Source organism: Spermophilus citellus, assembly GCF_964194105.1.
Source record: "Spermophilus citellus genome assembly, chromosome: 2".
In the NCBI taxonomy this organism is placed as follows: Eukaryota; Metazoa; Chordata; class Mammalia; order Rodentia; family Sciuridae; genus Spermophilus; species Spermophilus citellus.
The window spans coordinates 38130258-38154719 of NC_138183.1; the positions used below are offsets into that span (position 1 = coordinate 38130258).

Below are 24462 nucleotides of genomic sequence, written 5' to 3' on the forward strand. Positions count from 1 at the left end.
AGTTGGGGTTGTGGCTCAGAGGTAGAGTGCTCGTCTAGCCCTGGGTTCGATCCTCAGCACCACATAAAAATAAGTAAATAAAATGAAAGTATTGTGTCCAACTACAACTAAAAAGTAATTATTTCTTTTAAGAGAGAGAGAATTTTGATATTTTTTAGTTTTCGGAGGACACAACATCTTTGTTGGTATGTGGTGCTGAGGATCGAATCCGGGCCACACGCATGCCAGGCGAGCGCGCTACCGCTTGAGCCACATCCCCAGCCCCTAAAAAATAAATATTAAAAAAATATATATTTCTGAGTTGTCAAATTCAAGATCACAAACGGATTATCTTATGTTTTCTTTCAGAAGTTTTGGATTTTTGGTTTTTGTATTTGTGACCCATTTTGAGTTGATTTTACACATGGAGGGTTGAATTTTGTACTGTTTTTGCCCAGTTATGGGACTATTACGGAGGGCGGGGCTTTCCCCGTCGTACTACGAACCCCAGCATACACTGCGCGGGCCAACACGCCGGAGAGGGGAAATCCGGGCAGGCCTGAGGGTGTGGCTGCGTGGAAAGGCTGAGTTACAGACTAGTTCTGAGAACGCTTGCTGCCACCGTTTGTGAAAGCGGTGGGCCCCGCGAGGGCCTAGCAGGCGGAAGGGCCTGCCAAGCGACTTCCCAGCTCAGACATGCCACACCGCTTCTGACTGTTCTGTTCGGTCGGGACACTTTTCTTACCCAAGTTTCCCGCGGAAACAACTCTTGAAGAGGACCAATCAGCAGAGAGTTTTGCTGGGCGGGCCAACCAGAGGCGAGGGTGGGAACCGCGGGACGCGTGAGCTCGGGATTTGTGCTGGAAAGGGTGGACAGCCTTTGTAGGGATCTCGAAGGGAGCCCGAAAGGGTGCGGAAGTGAGCAAGCCCCTCTCGACTATGGTGGGGGCTACGGCGGGGTTACCCTCACCCATCAGAAACCCTCCGCAGGTGTAGGGGTTCACCCTCCTCAACCATGGCCCACCAGTCTTTCCTGGGCTCCCCAGAGGCTCGCGCCAGCTGCCTGGACCTGTGGAAAGAAAAGAACGACCGGCTCGTTCGACAGGCCAAGGTAACGTGGTTACTGGGATCCTCACTTTGCTGCACCAGGATCCCAGAAAGCGCGTTTGCAGTGAATTTACCCCAGCCTTTGGGAAGGAGCACAGTTTGACTTCCCTGGAAGAGCAAAAAGTGCCTGGAGAATGCACCCCTCTTTACTGTTGAAAGGGGAGCGAAAAAAAGATTCATTCTCAGTAACGTTCCCTCCCACTTTTGGCAGGTGGCTCAGGACTCTGGTGTGTCTCTGAGGCGACACAAGTTGGTTCAAGACACACTGGAGGGACTCAGGGAGCTCCTCCACATTCTGCATGGTAAGCAGAGTCTTCTCCAGGATGGTCAGTTTGCCTTCTCCACAGCCAAGAATCTTCTGTATTTCTGGGATTGAGGTGATTACTTAGGGGACAGGGAGTACACAGAATGGGCCGGAGTGGAATTGTCTTTGTACATGGAGTTTCTCTTCTGCGCCTGCCTGTGTATGGGCTCGGAAGCATGCATACACAATGGTAGCATGGGAAGAAGTGGTTTCCTGGATGATTTGCTCTTTCCGGACTATCTGACCAGAGGACATGTTCTTCATTGAAGCTGTTTTGTTTGGAGTGGGATGATTTCTGGATTGGGATCTTATTTGGGAAAATTTTCATGTGAGAGAACCAGAGTGTGTGAGTGAGAGAGCCTAAGATCAGCATCTATTGCTTCAGGACTTCCTGCAGCTGTCCCTGTTCTCCCCTTGGAGCTGACTGTCACCTGTAACTTCATTATCCTGAAAGTGAGCCTAGCCCAGGGTTTCACTGAAGACCAGGCCCAGGATATACAACGGGGCCTAGAAAGAGGTGAGGGTCAGTTTGCCTTCTATTCCCCTGCCAGCTTTAGTCTGGATTTAAGTCTGTCTAAGAGGTTGGGAGAAACAACAAAAGACATCATTTTCATGGAGAGAGGTGCCCTTCTGTAATTCTCCTCAGACCAGGTTGGGGTGTTATTATTGTAATCCTTGGGCTTTTGCAGAAGAGGAAAGACAGAGAGTGTGGGGAGATGGAGTATGTGGTCTCACCTTTGCTTTGTGTATGTGTACTCTATAGTGCTAGAGACCCAGGAGCAGTTGGGGCCCAGGCCAGAACAAGGGATCAGGAAGTTGTGGGAGTCTGTCCTCTGTGCTTCCTCCCTTCTGCCCGAGCTACTGTGTGCCCTGCACCACCTGGCTGGCCTGCAGGCTGCCCTTTGGCTGAGCATTGACCGTCTTGAAGACCTGGCCTTGCTGTTGCAGACTCTGAATGGCAACCAGGTAATGGGGGAAGTGATCTGAAGATGAGGGTGTCATCCCTCCTTCCTTCTCCACTGCTGCAGGTGCATGATTACTGGAAAGCTTTCTACATTTGTAGTCTGAAAACCTGAGTTTTCTGAGGGACTTTGGGTAACCTTGCTCTGGTTGTCCCATTGTGGGGGATTATCTTTGGGGCATTTTTTAAAAACAGCTTAATGAATTTGGTTATGGTTAGGGCTTTTGTGCATGATCTTGCTGAAACTAACTCACAATCTCAGTCTTCTCAGTAGTAACCCGAACATGGTTACTAAACTGGCCCCGTGACCTCATTGGCATATCCTGAATGAGAAGGCATACTAGAAAAGATCACCACTGCCCTAAATTATTATTCTTTCCTTTATCCTTCCTTCTCAGATATCTTTCTCTTAGAATTGGGGGAGCAGGAATCAGGAGGAATCTTTAACTCAAGGAGCCCAAGACTGGAGAAGTGAGAGTGGTTTTAGACTTAGAGACTTGGTCCTTTTCTCTCCAGAATGGGGCCTCTAAGGATCTGCTGCTACTTCTAAAAACTTGGAACCCTCCAGCTGAGGAATCAGATGCCCCATTGACCCTGCAGAATGCCCGGGGTTTGAGGGATATCCTTTTGACAGCATTTGCCTACCGTCAAGGTCAGCTAGCAACCTGACTCATCCTTTCCCTTAAGGTATCCTCTGGGCTTATACTCTCCCTGTCATATCCCATTCAGTTCCATGGAATTTTTCTGGGCTCACTTTCCCATCACATTTTCTACTTTATGGGCCTCTCTAATCTCACACCCTAATTGCCCTCAGGCCTCCAGGAGCTGATTTCAGGGAGCCTACCAAGGGCATTGAGCAGCCTGCATGAAGCAGCCTCAGGTCTGTGTTCACGACCTCTCTTGGTACAGGTGTATACAGCATTAGGATCCTGTCTTCGTAAGATGGTAAAGATAGCCCTGAGGGGTGGGAGAAATGGGGGAAACCTTGGGCATTATAAACAGCATTTTCTTTTTGATGGTAGCTGAGGCCTATGTCCTTTTACCCCTCTAGGGAAATCCACAGAGAGCTTTGCTGTACTTGATTGCAGCCCTGAAAGGGGGGTCACCCTGGGGTCTTCCACTTCTGGAGGCTTCCAGATTATATCGGCAATTGGGGGATACAGCTGCAGAGCTGGAGAGTCTGGAGCTGCTGGTTGAGGTAAGTAACTGTCAGATGAATATATGGGGTGGAGAATGGCTGAGGTGCGGGTGTTGGAGTAACTAGACAAGATACAAGTATAAGGAAGTATGACTCCCAAAGATTATGGATATACTTTCTTCTTTCTTTCCTATTTAGGCCTTGAGTGCCACCCATAGCTCTGAAGTTCCACAGCCTCTCATTGAGGTAGAATTGCTACTCCCACGACCTGACCCAGCCTCTCCCCTTTACTGTGGCACACAGAGCCAAGCCAAGCACCTGTTAGCAAGCCGATGCCTACAGATGGGGAGGTGAGGTTCCCTCTTGCTCAGCTGAGCTCCTCTTCCCACTTCATGCCTTCCCCAGGGTATGACTCTAGGTTTTCTGTTTTATTTTGGTACTGTGCATTGAACCCAGGTGCACTTAACTACTGCTCCACATCCCTACCTCTTTTTGGTATTTTTATTTAGAGACAGGGTCTTACTGAGTTGCTTAGGGCCTCGCTAAGTTGCTGAGGCTGGCTTTGAACTTGTCCTCCTGCCTCAGCTTCCTGAGCCACTAGGATTATAGGATGTGCACGACCATGCCCAGCCATGACTCTGTTTTTTGTTCCTGTGAGTTGGGTGATGAATGAGGCAATGGTAGGACATTGGTCTCTACTCCCCAGTGTCCTGCCTTACTGCTGGACCTGATCTGAGGGCTTTTCATCCAGACAATAACTTCTATCTTTGAAACACTGAAATCTCCCCAATCCATTTTGTAACTGAGGTAGATCCATGCAGAGCCAGGGTTGTAGGCCTAGACCTCACCTTCTTTCTTATTCCTCAAGGCCTACAAGCATCCCTTCATTAGCAAGGAGAGAACGTTTTCCCTGAAGCCCTTGGAGGATCCTGCCAGGGCTTAAGGTAGTGTTCATGTGTTATGACTTTCCAGGGCAGAAGATGCTGCAGAGCATTACTTGGACCTGCTGGCCCTGTTGCTGGATGGCTCAGATCCACGGGTAGGTTCTCCATAATGAAATGGGAGGGTTGAGGGTTCCTTTGGAGTAGAGCAGAATGATTGTTCTGCTTTTCCCTCTACTATTCTGTCTGTCCATTATGGAAGACCAGGCTCTATGTGGTCTTTATAGTACCAGAGCCTGGTGAAGAGATCTCTTCAAGACATGCATCCTTCTCCCACTCTAGTTCTGCCCACCAACCAGCCCCCCAGGACCTTGCATGCCTGAGGTGTTCTTGGAGGCGGCAGCAGCACTGATCCAGGCAGGCCGAGCCCAAGATGCTTTGACTGTATGTGAGGAGCTGCTTACCCGCACATCTTCTCTGCTTCCCAAGATGCTCCAGCCATGGGAAGATGCAAGAAAAGGAACCAAGGAACTGCCATCCTGCCCACTCTGGGTCTCTGCTGTTTACCTGCTTCAGGGCCGGGCCTGGGTACAACTGAGGGCCCCAAAAGAGGCAATTAGTGAATTTAGCCGGTGAGCCCAGTAAGCCACCTAGGGTCCTGGGGAAGTGTGGAAGAAAGATTTTCTGATTGGGACCTGGGTTGGTGAATTCTGTTCTTACCCACTCACCTGAATTTCTGAGTTTGATTCTTCTTCGCTCCTGCTCCATGTTCCATAATAGGTGCCTTGAGTTGCTCTTCCGGGCCATACCTGAGGACAAAGAACAAGGTGATTTAGAATTTCAGTTTTCCTTATCTCCTGGAAGGGGTGGAGGTGAAAGTGGGTTTCCTTTCTGTGTATCCCAGCCCACCAGACTAGAAGACTTAAGAGAAGGGGCTCCAAACAAAAGAAGAGAGAGGGGAACTTGGGGTTTTGGTGATATGTGGTTGGGAAGACACTTATTGATTTTGGGTATGGTCCTCAGGGGCAGCTTCCAACTGTGAGCAGGGGTGTAGGTCAGATATGGCACTGAAACAGCTTCGGGCAGCTGCCCTGATCAGTCGTGGACTGGAATGGGCAGCCAATGGCCAAGACACCAAAGCCCTACAGGACTTCCTCCTCAGTGTGCAGATGTGCCCAGGTATGTATGCTATACATAACATCAGTTATGCATGGATGTTCAGGGACAGAGAGGTCCACAGAGGAGGTACTTGGGCATTTGTGTAAGAGTGGTTTTCCGAGACAGGAGGGCTAAGTGAGATTATGCTGTTTAAAACTAGGATATATCTAAGTGTGCACATATAAACATAGTATATATACAAGGCTCCCAAGAGTTCCCTGGTTTCCTGTGTCCTTAAGACACAAAGACCATGACTGCATTGGTGTGGGCTATGTGGGAATGGGGCCAGCTGAGCCCTTTTTACTGGGCAGGTGACAAATCCTGGAAGAGGAATCGTTGTGAGTGATCTACTCTTGGTTTCATTTGTGAGTGTAAACAAGACAGTCTCTCTAGTTCTCAGTTTCTTCTTTTATAAAATGATGCCTAAGCCTATATCAAATTCTAAATCTTTCTACTCTGGGGTGGGCTACAGGTAATAGAGATGCTTCCTTTCACCTGCTTCAGACTCTAAGGAGGCTGGATAGGAAGGATGAGGCCGCTGCTTTCTGTTGGAGGCTGCAGGCCCAAACTCAACTGCCACAGAAAGAAGCTACCTGGTGAGGGTTGCTGGCTTGGGGCTGAAGGACAGTTGGAGTTGAGTCCTTGGGAGTATTGGGGGTGATGAAGGAATGAAAGGGAGGGAAAGTTGCCTAACCTTTGATCTTTCACTCTTATGCATCACTCTTCTTGCTCTCCAGGTCTCTCCCCCTGTACTTAGAAATCTATTTGAGCTGGATCCATTCCCCTGACTGTGAAACCTTCCTTGAAGAGTTTCAGACATCTCTGCAGGAGCCTCATGACCTGTAGCTGCTATGTTTCCAAGAGCCTGAGCTGAGGGCCCAGTGAATCATCTCTGTGAGGAGGGCCTCCCCGCCTCCCCTTGCTTTACCCTCCTTGGGTGATGTGACTGGAGCTGATCATTCCTACGTAACTCTTGTACTGGTGAAGTTGGTGGCAGTCCTGTGTGGTTTGGGATACTCCTTCCTTCTGGAGGAAGTATTCCCTGCTACCAACAAGTCATTGACTTTGCTTGTAGCATCTGTTTTTCCTGTTTCCCCTTTTCTTGTGTTGAGTAAAAATGCATATATATATATATCTTGTCTGCCTAGTACATATACTTGGATGGGAAAGCTTTTGGGTGCTTAGTTGAGTGCTGGTTGTCAAAAGAACCCTCTCCCAATATTGACTGCCTGTGCTCCCCCACTTTTATTTGTTGGTGTGTGTGTGTGTCCGGGGGTGCTAGCGATTGAATCCAGGCCTTGTATATGAACTCCCATCCTCTCAACATCATCTGTCTTATGAGCTGGAGGCCTAGCTATGATGGAAAGACTACACTAATCCTCATTCAGTGCCTTAGTCCTTTCCAGACCCAAAGCCCAAATCCTGTGCTAGGTGACAGGAGTTAGGTATGGAGGGTGACCTAGACAGGCTTTTCAAGTTAATGGCAGGTTCTTAATACTGAGGAGGGACAACCAGATCTCTGAGTCTATCAATGACTCCTCACCTACTTCCTAATTCTAAATTCTAGAAACTGAACTCATTTCAGTCAAACTTGTCTGTGTGGATGGGGGTGAAGTGTGATTTGAGTCAGCAAGCCCCAAAGAACCCTATTGATGCCAGTCAGGGCCAACTGTTGTTGTAACTGAGGGACTTCTAAATCCAGTATGTAATTTTCTTGCTGCCTTGGATGATATTGGCTCTGCTTTGTGTTCTGTGGCTGCCTTTTGACCTCTGGACTCTGAATGTGCTCTCCTCCAGGCATCAATATTAATACTCTATGGTAGGGGAAGCACCCCTCCCTTAAGCACTCAGAAACGGTAAAACTCGTGGGATTAACTGTTGGGGAGGGTGCAATGACAATGGGGTAGCCCGGATGAAAAGCTGGGGTGCTAGTCAAAAGAGCCAGAGTAGGGGTTGCTGGTGCCAGTATTTTGTTTTTGTTTTTGGTGCTTGGGATTGAATTCAGGGGCACTTAACGACTGAGTCACATCCCCGTCCCTTTTTATTTATTTATTTTTATATTTTTACTTTGAGACTGTCCACATTGCTTAGGACCTCACTAAGTTGCTGAGGCTGGTCTTGAACTTGCCATCCTCGTGCCTCAGTTTTCCAAATTGCTGGGCATGCGCCATGGCACCTGTCTTGGTGCCAGTGTTTTAAAGAATCAAGAAGTGTTTGTGTGGTGATGGAATAAAAGGATCCCCAGGTTTGTGGAGAAACTAGTGTGGATTATCACTACAACAGAACTAGACATAAGAGTTCAATCCATTGTGCCAGGTTCTTCCAGGGGGATAAACTCGGAAGCCAATGAACTGGAGCCAAGTGGGAGAGTCCGCCTCCAAAGGCTTAAAGGCTCTCCTTTCACTAGTCGATCTGGCCCAGTTTCTTCCGCTGATTGGTCTAGACTCACAATCCGTCGAGGAAGCGTAGCGTTGCGACCAATTGACGTGGCGTTACTAGGCGTGTTGTATCCCTGAGGCGGGACCCAGGCCATAAGCGAATTTTCTGATTGGCTGTGGTCTCTGGGTTGCTGGGGAGAGGCGCGGAGAGGCGGGCGCGAGTTCCCAGGGCAGGCGCTGATTGGCTGAAGTGAGAGCGGCTTTCCTTCCGATGATTCGGCTTTTCTCGACTCAGTCTCAGCTAAGCGTTTGCAGCCGTCGTTGGAGTCTTCGCTGCCGCTGCCTCCTCGCGAATCAGCCAGCGTCTCCCGCCCGCCCGCAGCCCGAGTGCCGCTGGGAGGAAGCGAGAGGGAGGCCCCCTGTGGGTTTGTAGCTGCTGCTCGCCATCCCTCCCCCAGCCTGGGAGAGCCTAGCCCCGGCCCAGTCGGTCGCCTGCCACTCTTGTAGCCGTTACCCGCGGGCCGCCACAGCTGCCGACCGGGAGAGGCGCGCGCCATGGCCTCTGGAGCCGAGTGAGTGTGTGCGCGCGCCCGCCAGCTAGCTGCGGGGGCGCGCACCGCGGGATCCGCCGCGCTGGGTAGGCCCCGGTCGGGCCTGGCCTGGGGCGCGTCTGAGAGGTGGAGACCGGGAAGGTGGGAGAGGAAAGGCGAGGAAGCGAGCAAACGAGGGCCCATGGGCCTGCGTCCCAGCGCGCCACCTAGGCTGTGCTTGTGTTGGGCTCGGGTCGGAGCCTGGGCGAGATCGTGCTGTGTCATGCAGGCCCCGGCCGGCCTGATTGACCCTCTCGGAACTGCGGCCCCGGCGTAGTGAGGTCTTACGTCTCACGCTGCTTGCGCGGAGCCCCAGGGCCTTGAGGCACCGGTCTGCGAATCCGCGTACCACCCGTGGACGACCCTGGGCCCACGAAGAGAGCAGGCCCCGCGAGCCCGCAGCCCCAACTGGGCCCGGTGGGCGTGGACTTTGGGCCACGTGAAGGCCTCAGGAGCCTTGAGACTCAGGCTGCGGTTCCGGGCGGGGGAAGTCCCAGCGAGCTCAGGAAAGCTCACACTGGCCCTTTTGGAGCTGGGACTACTTGGCCCGAGGTTGGCATCCTCAGCCACCTGAGTTGTGAGGGCCTGTTCAGGAAAGGGCAGCCCCTGCCTTTCGCCTCTGGCCATCATCCTACTTTAGGCCTACGAGGAGGCTCTAGAGAGGTCCTTGCTAAAGTTTGAAGCTCAGTTTATGTTTTGTGGGCTTCCCTACACTTTAGCTTTCGTGACTTGCAGGTTGGAGTTGCCCAAACCCTTCAGGGAAAAGACACACGCCCCTTTTCTGAAACAGCTACCTAGAGAAATTCTCTGGGCCTTGGGGGTTTCTGGCCCTACCTTCATCTCTCAGGAAAGCATCAGATAAAACCTGGTCACCTCAGCCTATTCTGCCTAGAATCTAGAGGTTTAGATACAAAAAAACAAAACAAAACCAAAAAACCACGTTCTACTAAAAACTTGTATGTAAATCACCTTCCTGCTTTGAAGAGATTAGTGTTTTGAGGTGTGTTCCTTTTTCTCAAGTTTCTGAATTGGGATGAAGTATTACTCAATTGCTTAATTAAAAAGGTGATTGTTGATACCTAAAATAGGCTCTCAGGTTATATCCAGCTAGCCTCTGCTTTTCAAAACTAAAAATCTAAAATTCTTGTAACCTGGAATCACTAGCAGTTTCTCACCTCTAGGTCATCTTAACGACTTACTGAATCTCCTCCAAGTCTCCTGTGGCCTGTTGGTTCTGGAAAGGACCTGAGTCATGCATAAGACAATGGGGAATGTTCCCAAAGAACCTCCAGAATTGCTGTTAGCCTATGGTCAGGCTGAATTCACTCTTTTACTGATCTCCACAGATAAGGAATTAGAGGTCTTTTGTTTGTTTTTGGTACCAGGGATTGGACCAAGAGGTGGTTTAACCACTGAGCACATCCCTGTCTCCCCTGCCCTCCCACTTTTTTCTCTCCTTGAGACAGGGTCTTGCTAAGTTGCTTAGGGCTTCGCTAAGGTTCTGAGGCTGGCCTCCAACTTGTGACCCTTCTGCCTGAGCCTTCTCTGTTGCTGGAATTACAGGTGTGTGCCACCACACCCGGCTCTCCAGTCCTTTTTATTTTGAGACAAGGTCTTGCTGAGTTGCTGAGGCTGATTTCGAACTTGTGATCCTCCTGCCTCAGCCTCCTGAGTTGCTGGGATTACAGGTGTGTGCCACTGTGCCTGTCTTAGAGGTTTTTATCTTAAGTGAAGGGCATATCACTCTTTAGAGGTAGAGTCAGTAATGGTAGGCATATTGGAGGTTTTTCTAGAATGCAGTTTTGAGGTTAATATACAAAGTATGATGACTTGAAGCACTGGCATTTTATTTTTTTCCAGCCCCAGTCTTGTAAATCAAACAGGAAGATGGGCAGTCCTTGGGGGGAGTATAGGATGGTATTTTGATGGGTTGTGGGTAGGCAGGAGAACTGGTAAGTTTACATAGGTTGCCCTGGGCAGTCACATTGCCCATGCTAGAGTGTTGATAATTTTTCAAAGAGTCTATCTGCTCTGCAGCATTGTGCACAGAATGGCACACTTTTAGGATGGGGGAGTAAAGTTACAGATGAGGAAACTACTATTGGAAATTAGTTTAAAAGCAGTAGTAAAGATAGAACCAGCCAGATGTGATGATGCATGCTTGTAATCCTAGTGACTCCAGAGGCTGAGGCAGGAGGATCGCGAATTCAGAACCAGCCTCAGCAACTTAGGCCCTAAAATTTCAGTGAGTCCCTGTTTCTAAATAAGATATTGAAAAGGGCTGGGGATGTGGCTCAGTGGCCGAATGTTCCTGGGTTCAATCCCTGGTACCAAACAACAACAAAAAACCCAAAACAAAAACAACAAACAGAGTGAAGATTAGCAGAGAGCTTACCACTTTGTAAAATGAATGGGTTTATTTGATATTCTAGAGCCCATGCATCTTATCTATTTTCCAAATTGTGAAGGTATATCTAATGGCAATACTATTTTGTTAGCAATATTCCTAGCTCCTAGAACAGTACCTGGATTACAGTAGACAATTGTTGAATGAAGAAATAGTTCTATTTTTCCCTTTGGTTAACACATTTGCCCAACCTTAGTGAGAAGAAGTAACTCTTCAAAGGGAGAGCCCATTGAATCTAGTATGTGATGGAGAGAGCTAGCTAAAAAATTGTTTTCATTCACTATTTGGTGAATGATCCTAGCTTCTAGGAAGTGAAAGAAATTGAGTTTAGACTCTGGCAACCTTAATTTGGATGAGAGGGATTTGAATTTGTCACATGTTTTAGCATTTCTTGGTTTTGACTTGATGAACGAACTCTATGAAGTTGTGTGCCTTTGCAGAAATTACTGTGAAGTTCCTTTAGACTTGATTCTGACTAATTGCCTGCCTGCCTCTTTCCTGGGGATTGAACCAGGGCCTCACATATGCCAGGCAAGCACTCTTCTCTGAGTACATTCCTAGACCTTTTAAAATACTTTTTATTTTGACCAGGCTGATCTCCAACTTGAGATCCTATTCCTCAATCTCTCAAGTAGCTGAGACATGTAGAACCCCTGCCCAGTTTTGAACCTCTTTCTGAAGGTTCTAGACTGTTAAATGTTTTTTCTGAATATGATAGTTTTTGTGTGCTTGGTTTTCTTTTTCTTCCGTGTGTGTGTGTGTGTGTGTGTGTGTGTGTATGTGTATGTGTGTATGTATGTTGGTACTATGATTGAACCTAGTGGCACTTTGTCACTCAGCTACATCTCTATCTGCTTTTAAAAATTTATTTATTTATTTATTTATTTTGAGAAGGCCTTGCTAAGTAGGCTGGGCTGACTTCGAACAGACCAAGGATCCTTTTGCCTCCGCCTTCCAAGTCTTTGGGATTACAGGCGTGCAGCCACTACATCTGCCTGTGCTTGGTATTCTTGTGGTACTTGGGAAAGCTCTGGCATTGAACAGGTCTATCTTGTGAGGAGAGTAGTGCTAATAATTCTGCTTCATTGTTCCCCAGCTTGCTTGGTGAGACTTGGTGTCCCCAGGCCCCTAAGGGAAGTTGTCTAGCTCAGTTTATTCCTTGGAAGGTTAGCATAAAAAAGAGCTTGTGTTTTGCTTTGGAGTGCTAATCATGATGACCATTAGAACCTTGTTACAGGCATTGTGTTGAGTATTTACACTCATTATCTCACTTAAAATGGTAAATCTCTTTATTATTTATTTATTTATTTTAAAATTCTTTTTAAAAAAGGTAAATCTCTTGAAATAGGTACTACTGCAGTCCCCATTTTACAGATGAGGACATCAAAGTCCAGAGAGATTAACTAACTTGCCCAATGTTGCAATTAAACATTGGCAGTGTTGGGATTCAGATAGGTCTGACTGCATCGCTCCTGCTCTGAACTGATGCTTTATACAGTTTTAAGATTTTTCATTTCTCTTAATTATTAGAGTTAATAGAATGAGGAATGTAATATAACTGGATACTGTTCCTTGTTTTCTTGATTGAATTTCTTTCATCTGAGCTCTGTATAGGAATACCTTCACCTATCCACTTTGTTTCCTAAGTATGTGTTTTTTGGAGATTGTTGGGGCCTCTAGATATGGGGTATCTATTGGAACTGACTTTGTTTCCTCCTCCTAGTTCAAAGGGTGATGACTTATCAACAGCCATTCTCAAACAGAAGAACCGTCCCAATCGGTTGATTGTTGATGAAGCCATCAATGAGGACAACAGTGTGGTATCCTTGTCCCAGGTAAGTTGGGTAGACACTCCAGTCTTTCTTTATTGCACTGGAGGGATTTCCCCAGGTTTCTTTTCTCATTTTTCTTACAGTGGCAGCAGATAGAGTGGGGTTTACTGGGAATCCCAGTCTCCAGGGCTGCTGCATACCCTATTTTGCCCAGTGACCCAAAGGCCTTAACCTTCTTTCCTTAGCCCAAGATGGATGAACTGCAGTTGTTCCGAGGTGACACAGTGTTGCTGAAAGGAAAGAAGAGGCGGGAAGCTGTGTGCATTGTGCTTTCTGATGACACATGTTCTGATGAGAAGATTCGAATGAATAGAGTTGTTCGGAATAACCTTCGTGTACGCCTAGGGGATGTCATCAGGTGTGTGTGTGGGGTTCTTGGCCCCTCAGGGATGGGAGGTCAGAGACATCCTGCATTAAAGGCAGTGTTCCCCTATGTTACAGCCAGTATGATTTCCTTGGCAGCTGCTGGTACAGGAAGCCACCTGGCCACGGGAGGACCTATGCTTCATGGTTCTCTTTAGGTTTCAGTTTGTCTTCCTGGACTTCAAAATCTACCTCTGCATAGCCCATGAGACAAGTTGACGTTTCTGTGACTCTTGATGCCTTTGTTTTTTCTTATTAGAGGTATAAGCCATCATATCTTAGGATGAGGGTATATAGCTGCCAAATAGCCTCCTTATTTACTACTGTGTTCAATGAATGGTTTGTGATGGGGCTAGAATGAGGTGGGAAGCGTATGGAAGGTGGGCTTCTAATGGTTCTTTTAAGGATGTAAGTTAATCTAGGAGAGAGGTATGGTTGGAGCCAGACCCAGGATAGCTTCAGTGTGAGTGATTTTGCTTGTTCCTATATAAATGTAAATGAGAGGCTTCCCCAACTACCAGTCACCTGGCTAAGATCATCTAAGGCTTCTGATTATTTTTCATGGACTCTTCTTCCTGAGGATGCTTATCACTTTCTGAAGATTTTCTGACCATGTGGCTGAGATTATTTTTTCACTTCTATTTCCCTGACCATGACACTTGTCTAAGGCCTCTCTTGTATTATTAATACAAGTCACTAGTATTAGCTAGAAGGAATCATCCTTGGATGTCATTCACTGAAGACTCCAGTAGTAGGGTTGTATGTGTCTTTTTTGGTGGGACTTCCAAATGTTCTTAATTTTGGCTCACTGATTAGGAGTGGGCTGCCCTAGTAGCCTCTTTTAGTAGCTTTTGCTACCCTACCCTGAGTGTGACCTGTCTTAGTTCTGCTTTGCTGTTCCTTTGCCTTCACTCCAACCCTGCTCTCCTTCCTCTCTTCACCTAAAGCCATCCCTGCCTTTTCTTTTTCGCTTGCCATCAGCTGTCTGTGCCAGGCCCTTTCGGACGCCCAGTGCTTGGGGCTGCAGTGTGGTTGGTAATGTGGAGTCTGCTTGTCATCCTCAGCATCCAGCCATGCCCTGATGTGAAGTACGGCAAACGTATCCATGTGCTACCCATCGATGACACAGTGGAAGGCATCACTGGCAATCTCTTTGAGGTATACCTTAAGCCGTACTTCCTGGAAGCTTATCGACCCATCCGGAAAGGTGAGAGATAATTCTAGGAACTGAGTTTTAAGGATGTTTGTGGGAATACTTTAGAGTATTTGAATATCTTTTTCTCATTTTCACATATATGTGTATAGCACATGTATCTTACCATGTGTCTTCTCTGCCTCTGTGTTCCCAAAGAGTAAGCTGTCATCTTGTCCTCTTGTGTCTCTGAAGTGAGAAGGTGGTTCATTTTAGCTGTGTTATAGTTAAAAAGTGCACAACTCTACCATTGATGGTTATAGTAGTGAAAGCTTGGTCTGTCTCTACCCTGGAAATTATATTTTATGGGCTTTACTGAGACAAGGAGAGGTGGAGTGGGGCAGAATAGGGCAATATGTAGTGATTTGCCATTTTAGACCTTAAGAAATTCTCATTTGGTCTGGTAGTTGACCTCTAACTGCACTTTTACTGCTTGCTGTTTTAGGGGACATTTTCCTTGTCCGTGGTGGGATGCGTGCTGTGGAGTTCAAAGTAGTGGAGACAGATCCCAGCCCTTATTGCATTGTTGCTCCAGACACAGTGATCCACTGTGAAGGAGAGCCTATCAAACGAGAGGTGAGTTTGCTCCCTGGCCCTAGTACCCAGTTTCGTTGTATTTAGTGTGGGAGTCATGTTGCAACTGTTGAGACTGGGTGCTTTTTGGACTTAGCTGCTTCTGGAATTGGGGAAACCTCCCCTATGTACATTTCTGGGCCCATGTGTTTTTTGGAGAACCCAATACCAGGAATTTTAGATTGAACCTAAAAGTTAAAACAGATTGGAATTTTTTTTCTTTTTTTCTTGTGGCACTGGGGATCAAACCCAGGGCTTTGTGTACTCTAGTCAAGTGCTCTGCAACTGAACTGTCAGCAGCCCTGGAATAATTTTTGAAATGAAGCTAATGGATGGCATTCAGGCCTGTGCCCCATTCCCAGAGTTTTTAGTTTTAGAGAGTCCTTTCCAGAAAGAGTAAGGGCTGTGTGAGAGGAAAGGACTGTGCCTTGGAATTTTTGAAGTAGTTCTTTAATGCAGGATCCCTTTAGACAAGAATCTTGTCATATTCATACAGCAGATTTTTCCACACCAGTTAATGGAATTATTTAGAGAAACTCTTAATTTTAGCTGATAAAATATTCCTGCCTTCTCCTTTCTTTGTCTCTCCCATGTTCAGGATGAGGAAGAGTCCTTGAATGAAGTAGGCTATGATGACATTGGTGGCTGTAGGAAGCAACTAGCTCAGATAAAGGAGATGGTGGAGCTTCCTCTGAGACATCCTGCACTCTTTAAGGCAATTGGCGTGAAGGTGAGCTTCCTGGGCTTTGTGGGTTCTAGTCTAGGATGGTAATTAATGTCTATACAATGTCTAATCCTCGGACTGTTTTCACTTATGGATTGGATTAGAGGGGCATTTTTATCTTAGTTGGTTTTGTAGAAAGCTCTAAATTTATTAAAGCTACTGATGGTCAAGAATAGCAGTCTAGCTGGATGTGGTGGCACACATCTGTAATCTCAGCAATTTGGGAAGCTAAGGTAGGAGGATTGCAAGTTTGAGGCTAGCCTCAGCAAATTAGTGAGGCCCTAAGTAACTCAGAGAGACTGTCTAAAAGGGGCCTCTGGTTGTGGCTCAGTGGTCAGAAGCTTGCCTAGTACGTGCGAGTCACTGGGTTTTATAAAGGTATAAAAAATGTTGGGGAAAAAAAAGAAATAATAAAAGTGCTAGGATGTTATTCAGTGGTAGAGTGCCCCTGGGTTCAATCCCCAGTACCAAAAAAGAAAAGACAAACTAATTATGCTTTTTTTAAACTGGGAATTGAACCCAGGGCATTTAACCACTGAACCACAGCCCTAGGCCCCCCTCTTTAAAATATTTTTTTAGATGTTAATGCACCTTTATTTTATTTATTTATATGCAGAACTGAGAATTGAACCTAGTGCTTCACACATGCTAGCCAAGTGCTCCACCACTGAGTTACAACTCCAGCCCCTTTTTATATTTTATTTAGAGACAGGGTCTCAACTAAGTTGCTGGGGCTGGCTTTGAACTTAAAATTCTGCCCTCAGCTTCCCCAGCTATTGGGATTACAGGTGTGTACCTCCGGGTCTGGCTCACATGTATTATTTTTTCTTTTGGTACTGGGGATTGAACTCAGGGACACTCAACCACTGAGGCATATCCCCAGTCCTTTTTTGTATTTTATTTATAGATAGGGTCTTACTGGGTTCTCAGCTCAGCATCTCGCTGTTGCTGAGGCTGGCTTTGAACTCTCAATCTCCTGCCTCAGCCCCCTGAGTCACTGGGATTACAGGCGTGTGCCACCGCGCGTGGCTCACAAATCTTTTATACTGAGCATATATGTGTACCTTTAAAAACATAAAAGCAGGGCTGGGGATGTGGCTCAAGCGGTAGCGCGCTCGCCTGGCATGCGTGCGGCCCGGGTTCGATCCTCAGCACCACATACCAACAAAGATGTTGTGTCCGCCGAGAACTAAAAATAAATATTAAAAAATTCTCTCTCTCTCTCTCTCTCTCTCTCTCTCTTTAAAAAAAAAAAAAAACATAAAAGCAGTTCTTAACCTCATGGAGCCTGCAAAAACAATTCTCACCATAATTTGCCCTTCTTTCAAGAACTTTGTCATTTAATAGAAGCAGACTTTAAGGAAATTTGCAGAGTGCTAGTGGTCCAGTACTACTCATCTAAGAGTGTAGCTTTCTGACCTTTTCTGTATCGTGGGACACACTGAAGATGAAATTAATACTTTGCCTTGTAAGCATTATATAAGTAATTTCATCTTCTGTGTGAGCAGTTTCAATATCCTGCCTGTATGTGGGGCCACAGAAAAGATAGTTTCAAAGAGGAATATCTGTTGTTAACCCTAAGGAAAAGCATTCCGATATCATAATAAGTTCTGGAAAACTGTGATTATAGAGTGAATGAACCTTTGACAATGAAGAATATAGACCATGTTTTTTTAATGGTTTAGCTGGTCCTTGGCATTTTGTCTTTAAGATTGAAGTCCCAGGATCCTTAAACTCCCTTATAATAGTCTCTTAGGGTGGTTTTTGTGCTATTAGTCTCCTGTGGAAATTGCATTCATAAATGTTGCCATCTTTTTAGCAATATTTTCTCTGGTGTTGGCAGGACTGAGTATGGCCTGAAGTAAATTGCCTAAGCAGCATTTACTGTCATTTACTTTCTTTTTTTTTTTTTTTTTTTTTGGGCAATACTAGGGATTGAACCCAGGGTCTTACATGTGCTAAGCAAGCATTCTACTACTGAGCTGTATCCATATCCATGAAAGGTTTATTTTGGGGAGGTACCAGAGATTGAACGGGGGGGGGGGGGGGGGGGACACTTAACCACTGAGCCACATCCCCAGCCCTTTTTTTTGTGGTGCTGGAAATTGAACCATAGCCTTGTGCGTGCAAGACAAGCACTCTGCCAGCTTCCCTATATCCCTAGCCCCTTTTTTTGTTATTTATTTATTTATTTATTTATTTTTAAAGAGAGAATTTTTAATATTTATTTTTGTTTTAGTTTTCGGCGGATACAACATCTTTGTTTGTATATGGTGCTGAGGATCGAACCCCGGCTGCACGCATGCCAGGCGAGCGCGCTACCACTTGAGCCACATCTCCAGCCCTTGTTTTTTATTTTGAGATAGGGTCTTGGTTTGTTGCTTAGGGACTCACTAAGTAGCTGAGGCTGGATTTGAACTTGGCAATCCTCATACCTCAGCCTCCTAAGCCACTGTGATTACAGGCATGCACCACCACACCCAGCCTCCTCAAGGGCTTATTCTTATTGGTGTTAGGGTTAAACCCTGATTCTCACCCTCTCTAGAGTCCTAGTTGAGCCATTTTAAGATGGGTAGTGTTGGGAGAAGATGAAAGTCTGAACCTAATCACACTCTATATTGGTTCTTAGCCTCCTCGGGGAATTCTCCTCTATGGACCTCCTGGGACTGGGAAGACCTTGATTGCCCGAGCTGTGGCAAATGAGACTGGAGCTTTTTTCTTCCTGATCAATGGTAAAAGTCTTGGTTCATCTTGACTCTGGCTAGACCCAACTTTGAGCTGAGGAGCTCATGGACAAGTGTCCATTTGCATCCATGCAGTTGTACATACTTTGGAATCTTCTGGTAGGGTGTATTACTGGATAGATAAGCTACAAGTGAAAGATATTGTTGCTCCTTATCCTTTTCCCCCTTGAGAAAGATTGTAAACAGACTAAAGACATTTAGGAGGAGCAAACTGAAATGAGAAATCAAAAGGCACGCAATTATTTGAGAGGGTTTGGGGAAGATGGGCTGAGATCACTTGGCTCTCTGAGAATGGTATTTAGCTGGTAAAGGTCCAACTGGTATACTGACTCCTTTTGACCAGTGGTCCCAGAGCATCTGCTGTCATCTTCACACTTTTGGCTCTTCTGTGAGGAAAGTGTACTGAGTCCTTTGGCTTTTCTCCAGCCAGCCCCTGATTGTCTTGGGATATTGGCTATAGAGGTTACCACTTTCTTACCCGTGATGTTTCTATAGGCTGGGAAAATGAGAACTGATTTCTCATTTAGTGTAGTTTTGTTAAAATTTTCTTTCTGAATCCTTTCAGGTCCTGAAATTATGAGCAAGTTGGCTGGTGAGTCTGAGAGCAACCTTCGTAAAGCCTTTGAGGAGGCTGAAAAGAATGCTCCTGCTATCATATTCATCGATGAGCTAGATGCCATTGCTCCCAAACGAGAGAAAGTAGGAGCTTACCTGAAGGATGGTGGGTGGTTGGAAGGTCCTGATTTCGCTTCTTACCAGATAATCTTGTCTTGACAGACTCATGGGGAGGTGGAGCGGCGTATCGTATCACAGTTATTGACTCTTATGGATGGGCTAAAGCAGAGAGCACATGTAATAGTTATGGCAGCAACCAACAGACCCAATAGCATTGATCCAGCCCTACGGCGATTTGGTAAGGACCTCAGATTTCTTTCAACCCTACCCTTGCTCATAGGGAGATTATAGTTCTACTGGGTGTAATCTCCATGATCCCACCTCTGTCCTTATCTAAGTTAACAAATCCTGAGGATTTCTTAAAGCTCTTTGCAATGATAGAGCCCCAGGGATTCTTTTCCTTTCCCTATTTTTATCTAAAATGACCAACCATCCTGTTTGTCTGAGACTGACAAACCAGGTTTCCCAGGTCATGAAACTCAGTGCTAATGCTAGGAAAGCCTGAGGATGAGGTGGATGATTGCCTTAGGCCTATTCCTTCTTCCCTCTGGACCCAGAAATGATCCCTGCACTGTCCCACAGGTCGCTTTGACAGGGAAGTAGATATTGGAATCCCTGATGCTACAGGACGTTTGGAAATTCTTCAGATCCATACCAAGAACATGAAGCTGGCAGATGACGTGGACCTGGAACAGGTGGAGTCTTGATGAGGACTGACCAGGAATTAGGATATCTTTGTTTCTAAGAAGTTGCAAGGAACTGATTAGAGTTGAACTTAAGATGGGAGGAGATTGGTTTTGATTCCTAGGGAGGGGAAAGAAAATGATCTGAAACTGAATCCAGGAAAAAAGTGATGTGTTTTAGTGATAATGCAGTAGAGTAAAGCAGAATTGTTGGGGTAACTTTATTTCCACTGCCCAAATTCATGCTTGAGTACTGAAACCTCAACTGGTGGAGGGTCTGCTAGTGTATGTGTTCAAGCAAATGGAAGAGATTATGATTCTTTTATCCCTCAAGTTTCCTAAGGCAGCTGGGTCTTAGAGACAGAATATCAGTAGATATCTTTCTGCAGGTAGCCAATGAGACTCATGGACATGTGGGTGCTGACTTAGCAGCTCTGTGCTCAGAGGCTGCCCTGCAGGCCATCCGCAAGAAGATGGATCTAATTGACTTAGAGGATGAGACCATTGATGCTGAAGTCATGAACTCCCTGGCAGTGACTATGGATGATTTCCGGGTAAGGACTATACCCCCACCTGAGACACACACACATACACTTTCCCTCCCGTGGGAAGTCTCATCCCCCTTTTTATTTATTTTTTTCCTTTTTAGTGGGCCTTGAGTCAGAGCAACCCATCAGCACTGCGGGAAACTGTGGTAGAAGTGCCACAGGTAACCTGGGAAGACATTGGGGGCCTGGAGGATGTCAAACGTGAGCTTCAGGAGCTAGTCCAGGTAGGGTAACTTGGTCTAGGAGAGTCCCTGACACAGTATGTGGTAATTGACCTGAGTGGTCTCAGGGTGTCAGCACATTCTCTGCTAGAGTTGTGACACCACAACTCAGAAACCTGCTCCTAGGTAGCCAGGTTCTTAGCCCATAGAATGCACCATAAAGTGGTGGAGGGATTGATTCTGTTTGGTTATGTTTCTTTCAAAATATGAAGATCCATATCCCATATTGGGGATTGCTTGCCCGGCATGCACAATGCCCTGAATTTGGTCCTTGGCCATGGGGGGGAAAAATGGAGGTAGCCTTGAATCTTCTTTCCTTTGCCTTCTAGTATCCTGTAGAACACCCAGACAAATTTCTTAAGTTTGGTATGACACCATCCAAGGGAGTTCTATTCTATGGACCTCCAGGCTGTGGGAAAACCTTGCTGGCTAAAGCTATTGCTAATGAATGCCAGGCCAACTTCATCTCCATCAAGGGTCCTGAACTGCTCACCATGTGGTTTGGAGAATCTGAGGCCAATGTCAGGGAAATCTTTGACAAGGTAAGGTATAAGAGGCTGGGCTATCTGTTCACTTGCTTGGGGGCAAGGTAGGATAGAAACATTGTTTGGGAGAGTCAAAATAGTCTTACTGGGCTGGGGTTGTGGCATACGCCTAGTGCGTGTGAGGCCCTGGGTTCGATTCTCAGCACCACATATAAATAAATAGATAGATGGGTAGAAAGGTATTGTGTCCAACTATAACTAAAAAAATAAATATTTTTTAAAAATCATCTCACTTCAAAGAGCTTTGTAATGTTGTGAACAATCAATAAAAAAAAATAAATAAAAAAAATCATCTTACTATTGTCACCTCGTCTCGGACATTGGAAATTACTTTCTTCCTTCTTAGGTCTGAGAGACTCAGTTGTGTTAATGCTAAGTTTTTGTTCCTTCCACAGGCACGCCAAGCTGCTCCTTGTGTGCTGTTTTTTGATGAGCTGGATTCAATTGCCAAAGCTCGTGGTGGTAACATTGGAGATGGTGGTGGGGCTGCTGACCGAGTAATTAACCAGATCCTGACAGAAATGGATGGCATGTCCACAAAAAAGAATGTTTTCATCATTGGCGCTACCAATCGGCCTGACATTATTGATCCTGCCATCCTAAGACCTGGCCGCCTTGATCAGCTTATTTACATCCCACTGCCTGATGAGAAGTCCCGTGTTGCCATCCTCAAGGCCAATCTGCGCAAGTCCCCAGTTGCCAAGGCAAGGTTGTGGGCCATAGGGCCTTGTGAGGCTGGTGTGGAGTGCTTTTTGGTTCTGGACAGGGTTCCATTGGGGATTTCTGGGGTTAGGACTGGTCTAATAGGAGCTGGATATAGTAGTGGCTTACTCCTTTAATCCCAGGAACTGTGGAGGCTGAGGGAGGAGGAATTGCAAATTTGAGGCCAGCTCCAGCAACTTAGTGATACCCTTTCTCAAAAGAAAAAAATAAAAAAGGGCTGGGGATGTGGCTCAGTGATTAAGTATTTCTAAGTGTTCCTGGGTTCAAGCCCTGGCATGCCTCTTTTTTTTTTTTTGTTTGTTTGTTTGTTTGTTTGTAGCTCAGTGGTAAAGTGTCTATGGTCAATCCCCAGTACCAAATAATTTTTAAAAAATGGGTGAGGCAGAAGATGGGGCACACTGAAGTTGGAAGTGCTTAGGGAGCCTGAAGATCAGTATATCACAGGAGATGAAAGGCTAAATTCTAAAGTAGCTGTGCTGCTGCTTTCAGGATGTGGATTTGGAGTTCCTGGCAAAGATGACTAATGGCTTCTCTGGAGCAGACCTGACAGAGATTTGCCAACGTGCTTGTAAGCTGGCCATTCGTGAATCCATTGAGAGTGAGATTAGGCGAGAACGGGAGAGGCAGACAAACCCATCTGCCATGGTGAGTCTGCATCAGTGGTGCCAGTGTGGGAAGCCAGGGAACAGTCTCTGCTGGGCCCTGGGCCCTGGAGTTGAGAATACGAGATATTTGAAAGGTTATCTGCCTGAAAAAACAATTGAGTCAGGGCATTAAAGAGAGAATGCTGAGGTAAACCACAGTATTTCCTTCCTCCTTGAAGAAAATCAAAGTATAACTGTGCAGCAAACAAATGGAATAAGATTTCAAACTTAACTATAGCTCTATCCCTGGTAGTGGGGAAAGAGGACATGGACCTACCAAAATATTTTTGTGTGTAAGCTCTATAAAGATGACTTGTTTCTCACTTTATCATGGTTCCATGTTTGTGACTTAATAAATGAGTAAGTGGCTTTTTTTTTTACCTTTTGGGAAGAGATCTGTGACATCTCTCCTTTCTTCAATGAAATCTTATAAAGTAATGATGTATTCATGCTTGGAAGCAGATATGTAAGCCAGAGCAATGGGGGTGGCCTCTCAGTGGAAGAGATAGGGTTTGAGAGAGTTGGATAAAGGGATAAACAACCCAGTTAACTCGCTCTAGTAGTAGGGTTGCAGGAATTGGGAAAACCCAGGTTTATTTAATTAAGCACATGTGTTACTGGAAGCAAGGCCATTACATAGGGAGTAATAATGTGGTAAACCCTGAGAGCAATTGATATTTTCTTTTTGAACTTTAGATTTATTGAGGTATAATATTTATGCAGTAATATGCACTGCATCCTTTTTAGATACAATTTCCATGCTTTTTGACAGATGTGTATTTAAGTTCTATAACTACTATCACTGTTAAAGTTTCCTCAGACCATTTAGTCAGCATCTTCTCCCTTTATTAGACCCTGACAAACACTGATGTGATTTCTATCTTTGTACTTTTCCCTTTTCCAGAATCCATTGACGAGTTTTAAAAGTAATGTGACTAATGGCTTCCCTAGAGCAGAGCAGTGACTCGATTTTAGAAAGTTTGGTCTGGTATCTTAGGCAGATTAGATTGAGGACCAGGAGACAAATAAGCTACTGCAGTAATCGAAAGGTGGGGAGACCAGGGACAGAGTCAAATCTGGGTCTTAACTAGTCAGGGTGGTCTGTATTTATCAATTTTTTTTAATAGGAAGTAGAAGAAGATGATCCAGTGCCAGAGATCCGCAGAGATCACTTTGAGGAAGCCATGCGCTTTGCCCGTCGTTCTGTCAGTGATAATGACATTCGGAAGTATGAAATGTTTGCTCAAACCCTTCAGCAGAGTCGAGGTTTTGGCAGTTTCAGGTAATGGTTGGGGGCCGTGGGCAGTTCTTAAGTTGCTTTGGGGACCTGTATAAAGAAGATGGCGAGAGTCCTAAAGAATGTAGAGTGACAAGCTTACACAGGTCCTATCCTTACCCTCTTTTTTTGTCTTTTCTCTTAATATACAGATTCCCTTCAGGGAACCAGGGTGGAGCTGGCCCTAGTCAGGGCAGTGGAGGTGGCACAGGTGGCAGTGTGTACACGGAAGATAATGATGATGACCTGTACGGCTAAATGATGGTGGCCAGTGTGCGGCGAGCTGGCCTGGTTGGACCTTGTTCCCTGGGGGTGGGGGCGCTTGCCCAGGAGGGACCAGGGGTGCGCCCAGGGCCTGCTTCATTTCTCAGTCTGAACAGTTGAGCTACCAGTCAGACTCTGGACAGGGGGTTTTTTGTTGCAAAAAATACAAAACAAAAGTGATAAAATAAAAGTGATTTTCTTTTGGGAGGTGGAGAGTGAATTACCAACGGAGAATTGGGCCTTTGGGCCTACGCCATTTCTCTTGAAGTTTGGGGCAGTGCAGGGGACCTGTGTGGGGTGTGAACCAAGGCATTACCACTGACTCCTACAGTAAAGCATCTGCACGTCACTCAATGCTGCCCGAGCCCTCCCTTCCCGTAGCCAACCTGGGTAGGTGGGTGAGGGGCCACAGTTGCTGGGTGTTTATATAGAGAGTAGGTTGATTTTTATTTTACATGCTTTTGAGTTATTGTTGGAAAACTAATCACAAGCAGTTTTTAAACCAAAAATTGACATGTTGTAAAAGGACAATAAACGTTGGGTCAAAATGGA

At 46.0% G+C, this 24462-nt stretch overlaps 2 protein-coding genes across 9 annotated transcripts; both read left to right on the forward strand.

Moving 5' to 3' along the window:
• The first annotated feature begins 214 nt into the window (after positions 1–214).
• FANCG (FA complementation group G) lies at positions 215–6632 on the forward strand. 7 transcript variants are annotated; one of them, XM_081279851.1, is made up of 15 exons: positions 215–897; positions 970–1090; positions 1298–1388; positions 1776–1907; positions 2154–2356; positions 2868–3003; positions 3166–3296; positions 3403–3549; positions 3688–3839; positions 4462–4528; positions 4713–5002; positions 5151–5197; positions 5394–5549; positions 6001–6124; positions 6266–6632. In XM_081279851.1, exons 2-15 carry the CDS (start codon positions 995–997, stop codon positions 6372–6374), a joined length of 1881 nt encoding a protein of 626 aa, XP_081135977.1. In that variant the 5' UTR covers positions 215–897; positions 970–994; the 3' UTR covers positions 6375–6632. The 7 variants fall into 7 exon arrangements, 6 of the variants coding, with proteins under 6 accessions (XP_081135977.1, XP_081135978.1, XP_081135976.1 ...); XM_081279852.1 differs by having other exon boundaries at positions 215–803; XR_014020441.1 differs by having other exon boundaries at positions 215–1090; positions 6033–6124; positions 6266–6379.
• Positions 6633–8160: 1528 nt separating this feature from the next.
• On the forward strand, positions 8161–24462 carry VCP (valosin containing protein). 2 transcript variants are annotated; one of them, XM_081279675.1, is made up of 17 exons: positions 8161–8478; positions 12627–12738; positions 12921–13093; positions 14163–14305; positions 14736–14866; positions 15462–15593; positions 18217–18319; positions 18897–19030; positions 19109–19244; positions 19589–19701; positions 20079–20243; positions 20339–20461; positions 20788–21000; positions 21399–21707; positions 22216–22371; positions 23498–23652; positions 23799–24462. In XM_081279675.1, the coding sequence occupies exons 1-17, from the start codon at positions 8462–8464 to the stop codon at positions 23902–23904; spliced, it is 2421 nt and encodes an 806-aa protein (XP_081135801.1). In that variant the 5' UTR covers positions 8161–8461; the 3' UTR covers positions 23905–24462. The 2 variants fall into 2 exon arrangements, with proteins under 2 accessions (XP_081135801.1, XP_081135802.1); XM_081279676.1 differs by lacking the exon at positions 8161–8478 and adding an exon at positions 8525–8543.